Raw genomic sequence first — 8,722 nt, forward strand, 5'->3', positions numbered from 1 at the left:
TCGGATCATCATTGCAGTACAGAGCGTCTAGCAACCTGCTCTGCCCTCACTTTGCTTTGACCGACGGCCGACCACAAAAATGCCTCTGTTCTATGCTGGGGACGAACTAGGCTCCGTAAAATCTGTCCGCTACACCTGCGATACCGAGGGTAAACAATGGAAAGCAGAGAGCAACATCATTGTTGGCGATGCATCTGCTGGACGAGTGAAGACTATCCAAAAATTAGCTTTGCACGTAGACCAGGAGAATGCTCTGGTGTGTCTCAGTCGCGTTCATGGACAGTTAAGACATTGAAAGACCATTAAGTGAAGCTCGCTGCATTTAGGGCCGACGGTTCCATCTCTATCTTGAAGCTGGACGCGGGTAACTCAAGTGCTGCAGAGTCCTCGCAATGGAAGGAGAACAGGCTGAAGGAAGGGCAGAGATTCGTAGGCTCTGCCTTCACGAAAACGTGAGTGTGCCTTCTCTGTTACATATCTTCTGCGCTCATTTCGGACCCTCCAGAGGCGTATACTCTTGTACTTCGAATGGTGCCCTCCGCCTTGCCAAGTTTTCGGAAAGTTACACTGCCCCCTCGCACGAGTTGGGTGTGCAGCCCATGCGGCTAGCAGACTGGCGGCTGTCTTCAAGCGAAGACACTTTTGCATATGTAGGCGATGAAGTAGAGCTGTCGGTCTGGAGCACCGAGCATGCGTTTTCAAAGGAGAGGCCTCTTTCTGTTGAAAGCGAAGCACAAAACAAGAAAAGGAAACGGACCGAACAATTATTACCCGGTGAACTGTGGCGAGCGAAGAACGTGAGTGTGGATCTGACGTGCATGGACTCCAAACTGACAGGAATATTCCAGCTGCCGAACGACGAGCTGAACCTCCGAGTCCCTGTTCGAAACACTTGCCTCACGTATCTCCAGCCGTCATCAAATCCATTGCAGCAGCACATTCTTGTCGGTACCCAACTGGGCGATGTCCGCAGGTACGATACTCGCGCAGCACGGCGGCCAGTATCGAACTTCAAGGGAGTTGCCAAAGTAGGTGGTATCGGCGTCGTCGAGAACGGTACTTACGAACAGTGTGTACTGCCGTCTGACTTCCCACATTGCCCACTAATGACAGAATTTAGCCAAGTGTTTGTGTCTGATCACGGCTGCAACCTCTTTGCGCTCGACCTGCGCAACGGCAAGATCTCATACGGTTACAAAGGTCTCTCAGGCTCAGTGACTTCCTTAGCGCCGTCTCAGTCGCTGCTCGTCTCTACGGCGGAGGACCGCTTCCTCAGACTGCACAGCACGTTCCCACCACCTCCCAGGGTCAATGACCAGCAAGAGCACAAGGGCGAGGTCCTCGACAAACTATATATGAAAGTCAAGCCGACGGTCGTCCTTTGGGATGGCAAGACAGATGCAGGCGCAAATGAGACAAAGCATGAAGAGGAGCGAGCAGAGGGAGATATTAGTGAGGATGAGGACGAGGATGATGTTTGGAACGAGATGCAGGATGTCGATAGTGAAGGCGAAGGCGTAGGCCGGAAAAAGAGCAGGTCGAAATAACGTCTCGTCCATGCTCTTTGTCGTTTGGTACATCGTTGGGCATCCCAGGTACGATTTATTACATGCTACGCATGTGCTCTTTGGAGAAACTACGGTACAATATAAGTTACATCGAGCATCAGTAGCAGGAGTATCAGTCGGCTAAAGTCCCTTCACCGGTTTCCGATGAGGCTCTTCCAAGTATGCGCCTTCTCAAAGCCGTTCTTGCCCAATTGATCTGCAGAGAAAGACATCAGTATTCCGCTCCTTCGAGACCCGACGTGAAACGGCTCACAATCGGTCAAAGTCTTCTGGATCTCTTCCCTATTGGTCATGACGAAAGGGCCATATTGGAAGACTGGCTGGTCCAGCGGCTGGCCAGAAATCTGTGAAGAGAAGGGTCAATCGCCCGCCCGATTGAAAGCCGGGCGGTACATACCAAGACAAATTCGGTACGGTCTTGCGTCGCAGTGAGCTTGATGCCTGTTTCATCCGAGTCCGCGGATAGCACAAGCGTGTGGTAGGGCTCATGTGCCTTCTCGTCATCTCCCACGACGACGCTGCCCTTCAGCGCTGAAAAGAAAGTCAGAACCCGCCGCCATCATGGGCGGAGCGCGCGATGCACTTACTGTAAATGAACGTCGTCCATCCCGTAGCTGTACTATCCGGTCAGAGCGCGTACGCAGAATCCGAGATAAACGGTAACGTACGCAAATCCTGGAAAATGCTCGACCCCTTCTTGTCAAAGATCACACGGAAGTACCAGCACCCGCCAAGCGGACGCACGGGCGACTCGACGCCATGGCTCTTGCCGCTGATCACTTTAACCTTTGTGGGACCGTCTGGGCCCTCCGGGTACGCGGTTGGAATCTGCTCCGGATCTAGCTCCTGATATGTCGGATCCGTCATTTTGTGCTCTGCGGGGAGGTCGACCCAGAGCTGCAAGCCGAGCGGATCGGGTTTCCCAGGGCCATGAACAGGCATCTCTGCGTGGATGACTTTGGAGGGGTCAGCGTGTTCTGATGGGATATTCTGCCTTAGTGTACTCACTTCCTTTACCCTGTGAGGTTGTCAGTGCATGCTCGAGAACACCACACGAGGTCAGCACTTACTGCAGTCATCCATTGGACACCTCCGGTGACGATGGTTCCCTTGTGTCCTGCCGAGTCCTCGTGCTGGAATGAGCCGTCAAGCATGTAGGTGACGGTAGCTTGGCCGCGGTGTGGATGGTCCGGGAAACCCTCGGGGGAGGTCAGTGCTGAGATTTTTTGATGCAAGGTGTATGCCACTCACTGCGCCTTCTCCGACATAGAAATGATCCAGCATGAGGAATGGTGTGAGGTTGCGCAGTTTCATACTGCCAATTGACCTCCGGACTTTGGCACCCGCACCCTACATACCCAGCTGCTCAGCAGGAATGCGTCGCCAAGAAGGGTTGCGCTGTACATACCTCCGAGGTTTCTACAGCAAAGACCTTTTGCACGACATGTCGCGATATAGCTTGGAGAGACATCTTGTCAAGTGTGCTGTTCGCTGCGCTGGATGTATCGAGAGTAGGCTGAGAGGAAAGAAGGTAAACAAGGTAAGCAAGCACTGCAGCCCCGATAGCAGCCTTGAGCAGGGTTATATACATGGCGTCGAGCCGGATGGGATGTAGCCGGATTCTGACAATCCGCGTGGATTATAAAACGAGAGACACAATCATTATAGAGCAGTGAAAATTAGAAGGAGCCGTTTGACGGGTGCTTGTCAGCGGTCTGCTGTTGGTTATGCCATGTCGAGAACGATGTGCGCACGGGTCCCTCAAATCGACATGGGGCGTGGGAGATATTTGCCCTCGATGCAATTCTGACACATCAACAACACGTAATTTTAAGCGCCTGTGAAATTATGCTGACTCTAAGCGCAAGTACGTCGCGAAGAAACACTAGCTATCTGGGTCGCCTTAGAACTTGGAAAAAACTTCTGCTATCTAGAGATAGCTCCTTTTAATGCATCCTGCTCCCAGAACTGCTCCTCCTCCTCCTCCTCCTCCTCCTCCAAATCTCCCTCCTACCAGTACTTTCGCCGTAAACTATGCCATTGTTTGACTTATTCGCTAACTGAAATCGAAGTCCTATACATCGTCCCCACGGAGGACCTCAGCAGGGTTAGGAGGAGTAGTGAGCCAATCGGGATGCACGTCTCCACCCCGAGCCTGCAGCTCCTGCCACCGATTCCGACCGAGTTTCCCACCCTCCCAAGCCCACATTCGGTGTGGATATTTGCCCCATTCGAACGCAGCGAAGTCCCACTCGCGAGGTGTCATCGGCACGCGGGAAATGCCGTTCGCCTGGCATGTCGTCAAGAACAGGTCGAACGTCAAGTCTGCTGAGATTATCGACAGCTGTTGCGACGAATCATGTTCCCACAGTAGCAGAAGACCGCCCGCGGTGTACAGAGAATACCGATAATTCTTCATGAGCGGCACAAGCGGTCCTATGCAGTGGTAAGCATGTTCGACATGCCAGCCGATATCCATGATATCGCTAGGGATCCTAGGGGTCAGGTTCGTCCAGTCGAGCGGGAGGGTGAGCGGAGTGCCGTCCTCTGAAATACCGTCTCTTTCCCACCCTAGCGGTATTGGGTTTGGCTGCTTCGTCCTCCATTGCGCAAATAGGAGCTCAGCGTACTCCCGAGGTGGCTCCAAGGGTCCCAGGTATGGGAATGGAAGCCCAAATGTGGCAGGAATCGTCGTCTGTCTGTGTTAAAGAAAAGTATGACATTAAGAAGAACAGCTACTCACTTCAGACATGACCTCGAATCCGTGCCTTCCATCGCCGTCAGGTATGGGAAGGGCCTCGAAACACTCCTCGAGCGGAGCAATACGCAAGGCGCTCAAGTTGAACACTGCAAGCTCACCACATGCGTTGCCGAACACCGTGACGCCAAGAGTCTCGTCATAGTCGTACACACCGGCAGCAAACATCCCAGGTAAGTCGGGATGGTCAAGCCGATACTCGGTCGATGTATGAGATCTCCCGGCCGGCAGGCCCTCTGCTAGGGTACCGAATCCAATTGGTCGAGTGGAGTGGACGGCTACGACGAGCCAAGCGAGCGACCGTCCATGAGTGGAGAAAATAGGGCTGTATGCGAAGGAGTCTTGTTCTTTGTACCGCTTCCAATCAACGCCCGTGACCGTCCCCCGGCCCCACACGGGAGTCAGAACAGTCCCCTCCGTAGCTGAGCAAAGATGATCCATGGTGTCAATATATGCGAACAGGCCATTCTCGCCACCAATGCATACACAGAGTCTTGACCGTTTGGATGAAGTTGACAGGGTGAACATTGCTTGTGCCCAGCCGACCGAACGGCCAAGCAAAATGGAGCAAAGCCATTCGCATGTCACAGAGCTTTCAGGGAGCTTGTGCAATTTGTACAACTCGAGGTTTCGGGGAGTGACAACGGCGACTACACCATCATCATCAATGGCCATCGCCACGGCACCACCCTGTGGTGCATGAGACCCTTGCTGGTCAAGACCATAGATGTACTCACGTCACTGCCAGCGGTCCGGCAGAGGTTCGCCACTTCACCGGTGCGCCAGTCAAGGACACTCGGTATACTCCGTTCACGATGAAGAGCGAAGCCGATGAACGGCCCACGTAAACATCGTATGTGCGATACATCGTCTATGAACCTTCTAAGGCGGACGAAGGTCGGCCGTCCTTCGCTTGAGGTACGTAGAGATATAATCTCGACGATAGTTTGACTAACAGAAGGAGCATCAGACCAAGACAGCATTTAGGTAGTGCACGATCTCACAATGCAGCTCGAAGCTCTAGAGCAATTATCACTTGATCATTCTGCACTTCGACCAGCCCATACACCACAGGTCCTTTGAGGAAAGCTTGGGCCACAATATCAGGAGGTCCCTCGGAGCGATAAAACGACTGGAGCGACCAGAGGCAGATGGCACTTGTGGTCTGATCTGAACATGCGACAAGGACCCACTTGCCCTGGACTAGCTTGGCCCAAGTCACTGAGCGCGTTTGAGGGAATGAGACCATAGTTGGAGGACGGCGCTGTGTGCCTAGGAGTAGCGCTTGGCGGAGTCGGAGGATGTGAAGAACGAGAGCCTCGGTTTGGATGTCTGAAAGCAGTTCAAGTGGGCGACAGTAATGTGGAATAATGGGGCCGTCGGAGACAACATCGCGTTCCAGTATGATCAACCAAAGCTGTTTCGAACGAGACATTCGTTGTAGAGCCTTGGACACCTGCGGAAAAGAGAGCTTGAGATCTGCCGAACATAAGCTGAGTCAGGCTCGCTATAGCACGCACGCGGCGAAGGCTGAGGATATCCTTTACGGTGAGGTAGCAAAAGCACGAGAATAACACGTCTCCGGGAAGCCCCTGAAGCTGAAGGGTGAGGGTGTGGGGAAACATTTGGCGAGCGTGCTGCGTAATTCCCTCAGTATCAGCAGTCACATAAACCGTCTGTAATCATGCATACCTCGCAGGTGAGCTCCCAAGACGGGCCGCGTTTAAGACACGAAGCAGTCGGGCGAAGGATCGTAACTGTGTGGCGTGCGCATCAAGCGCTAACGGAGGCAAATAATGAGCGCCGAGCGGCCCGAGGGGCCACCATACCAGAGGAACTCGCAAGAGCGGCAAGACGCACCTAGCGAGCACTTGAAGCACAGTTTGAATATGGTTGCACCCGCCAACTGTTAACGAGGGTAGTAAATGGAAGTCCTTTCTAGATAGCTCGAAGAGGTGAGCCGAAACATAAAACATAGACCAGAGTTACGAATCCGCGATACAATGAGACGGGATAAGATCAGATCAAATGGGATCTAGACTCGACGTCGTGCTGAAGTCCACGTATACCGTCAGGCAAAGAAGGTATTCGGCTGATGATGGTTAAGGGCCCCAATGGCATCGGTGTTCATCGGCACTTCACAGTCGTCTATGATGGCGTACTCGTGACGAAACTATACTGATCATTCTGAGAGGTCATATGAATAGTATAGGATGAGAGGGCTAGCACATATTACCGAGTCATTCGCAAATCGAATCCTTGTCATCACTTCTACCGGTTCATGAGTCCGCTGAGCTCCCACGGCACAATTCTTCTTGCGACACCTGTTACGTTCATGAGCCACATAATGAAATCCCGCACTCTCATCCAGTTCACAGGAACTACGCCCCAACACCACACAACTTCGTCGCTACAACTCATGCGCGACAGCGACGCCTTCGTAGATCGAATAACGTTGAGTGCACGCTCGTGGCGCTGTTGTGCCCAAGCCTTGAGTGGCGCATCGAGCTCCATGCATTCCTCGGGCGACGTTAGCTGTGCACTATGCCGTACGTGCTCCGCCAACACGGGGCCGAGGAAAGCTGCATCCCGCAGGCCGAGATTCATGCCCTGCCCGCCGGTGGGCGGATGTTTGTGAGCGGCGTCGCCAATGAGGATGACGGCACCACTGGGTCTGCCGCTTGGCGTGCGTAAGCGAGTGAAGGGCGTCGCGGCGACGGCGGAGTGCGTTATGAAGCGCGATGACCAGATGGTCTTGGTGATCTCGAGTCGTTTGGGGCTCTCGCGCGCGGAAGGTGGGATCGAGCCTGGGCCGTAGGCATCAACGAGGCCCTGAAGGAACTCGGTTGGAGGGGCGTGCGGTGGAACGCCCGTGGGGACACCGCAGGCGATCCTCCAGACCTCTTGGCCCTCGTAGGATGATGAGGGTAGGGGAATACAGACGAAGAAGTTGCCGCTCGGAAGGACCATTAGCGGCTCCGTCCTCTTCGTCGGATGTACGTTGAAGGTGACATCGGCGATGACACCTAGTTCCACGGCTTCGTCAGGGGTGTTCTCGCCGTCAGGATCTGTGTATGAAATGCCAGTCATAGTGCGGACCTAATTGAGCAAACTGGTTAGGTTAAACCACGAACGCGTAAGGTTAGCCTACAGTGGACTTTGTCCCATCAGCACCGACCACGTAGAGGGTCTGTACGACTTGGCCGTCTTCGAAAAACACGTCTATCATGCCTAACTCCAGTTCGCTAGGGACTAGATTCACGACCTTTGTTGAACGGTAAACAGCAATACCTCGTTCGTGTACTCCTTCGCCGAGCACCCGTTCGACGACATGCTGAGGAACGAAGAGAAGGAAAGGGAACTTCGTATGGCCTTCAAGGACGCTGAAGTCCGCCCAGGGTTGAAAGCGGTACCCGTCCCAAACCTTTCCTCCGGTCGCCTTTACACCAGAGTCGACTATACATTGTGCCGCGATGACTTCGTCTAGTGCCTGAAATGGACTCAGCGGTAGCAACGGAAACAGGTCAGTCGGGCACGTACATCCAAAGTAGCGGCATGCACGGCTACAGCTCGTGAAGTGTGCTCGCTTGCAAGCTGCGAATCCACAACTGTGAGGTTCGTGCATCCATGTTTGTGGAGAGAGAGAGCGGCAGCTAAACCACAAGGTCCAGCGCCCACGACGAGGACGTCCGTTCGCGAAGGCAGCTGAGGGGTCATTGAGAGAAAGATGAGATGTCTCGAGACGTACCTAGCTAGGTACTATAGCGACGGTTTAAATACGCCAGTACTGGCAAGCAGGCGGAAAATGTAGGCAGCGGGAGTTCCTAAACAGCCCGAACGCCCTGCCGCTACGGTACAATGAGACCTACTGCCGCATAGCATTGTCATGCCAAGGCTCAAGGGGCGCCCACTTAGGTCGGCCGACGAGAACCATCGTGACCTAAATTCGTGATGTTGCACTGTATCCAGCACCGACCAGAACGGGCAGCTGCCAGTGGGGGGCCGGCGGCAGCTGCAGGCAGTTCATGAGCCTCGAGGCGGCGTGAAATAAACAGGTGACGGCAGCCTTATGTCCCGTCAAGGACATTATTTCATGACACAACATAGATTCAGATATTTACGCTGCGAACCGTTCAACGTGATATAGTACCCACCGAATGCACACTCACGAGAGAAATTTGGAACTTTTTGGTCGCAAAAAATATGTGAAAACAGCCTGAAAAAATAAGTAAGAAAATGCCATATTTTTCCTCCCGGTATCCGGCGGCCCGGCGACTCGGTAACCCGGCAGCTGAGCCGATTGTCCGCCGGGTGCCGCAGCCACGGGCGCTTTTACAATGGCCTGGCGGACAATCGGCTCGGCTGCCGGGTTGCCGAGTCGCCGGGCCGCCGGATA

At 53.8% G+C, this 8,722-nt stretch overlaps 4 protein-coding genes across 4 annotated transcripts; all 4 read right to left on the reverse strand.

Annotated features, from left to right (window-relative positions):
• Window positions 1-14: 14 nt before the first annotated feature.
• PHACADRAFT_143719 (uncharacterized protein) lies at window positions 15-3,291 on the reverse strand. The gene is made up of 13 exons (XM_007395674.1): window positions 2,977-3,291; window positions 2,820-2,918; window positions 2,639-2,767; window positions 2,577-2,586; window positions 2,237-2,524; window positions 2,156-2,182; window positions 1,966-2,099; window positions 1,822-1,912; window positions 1,121-1,764; window positions 849-1,069; window positions 506-797; window positions 313-452; window positions 15-256 (listed from the first exon to the last, which is right to left on the reverse strand). Exons 1-9 carry the CDS (start codon window positions 3,157-3,159, stop codon window positions 1,700-1,702), a joined length of 1,026 nt encoding a protein of 341 aa, XP_007395736.1. The 5' UTR covers window positions 3,160-3,291; the 3' UTR covers window positions 15-256; window positions 313-452; window positions 506-797; window positions 849-1,069; window positions 1,121-1,699.
• Window positions 3,292-4,291: 1,000 nt separating this feature from the next.
• PHACADRAFT_256026 (uncharacterized protein) lies at window positions 4,292-5,010 on the reverse strand (the record flags this gene model as incomplete). Its single annotated transcript, XM_007395675.1, is given in 2 exon segments — window positions 4,292-4,697; window positions 4,710-5,010. Coding segments are annotated over 2 exon segments (476 nt in total), but the record flags the coding sequence as incomplete, so codon positions are not given.
• Window positions 5,011-5,318: 308 nt separating this feature from the next.
• PHACADRAFT_256027 (uncharacterized protein) lies at window positions 5,319-5,791 on the reverse strand. The gene has a single exon (XM_007395676.1). It carries the CDS (start codon window positions 5,573-5,575, stop codon window positions 5,327-5,329), a length of 249 nt encoding a protein of 82 aa, XP_007395738.1. The 5' UTR covers window positions 5,576-5,791; the 3' UTR covers window positions 5,319-5,326.
• Window positions 5,792-6,490: 699 nt separating this feature from the next.
• Window positions 6,491-8,058, reverse strand: PHACADRAFT_256029 (uncharacterized protein). The gene is made up of 3 exons (XM_007395677.1): window positions 7,867-8,058; window positions 7,478-7,816; window positions 6,491-7,425 (listed from the first exon to the last, which is right to left on the reverse strand). Exons 1-3 carry the CDS (start codon window positions 8,041-8,043, stop codon window positions 6,598-6,600), a joined length of 1,344 nt encoding a protein of 447 aa, XP_007395739.1. The 5' UTR covers window positions 8,044-8,058; the 3' UTR covers window positions 6,491-6,597.
• Between the last annotated feature and the right edge of the window lie 664 nt (window positions 8,059-8,722).

This window comes from Phanerochaete carnosa (genome assembly GCF_000300595.1).
Source record: "Phanerochaete carnosa HHB-10118-sp unplaced genomic scaffold PHACAscaffold_5, whole genome shotgun sequence".
Taxonomy (NCBI): domain Eukaryota; kingdom Fungi; phylum Basidiomycota; class Agaricomycetes; order Polyporales; family Phanerochaetaceae; genus Phanerochaete; species Phanerochaete carnosa.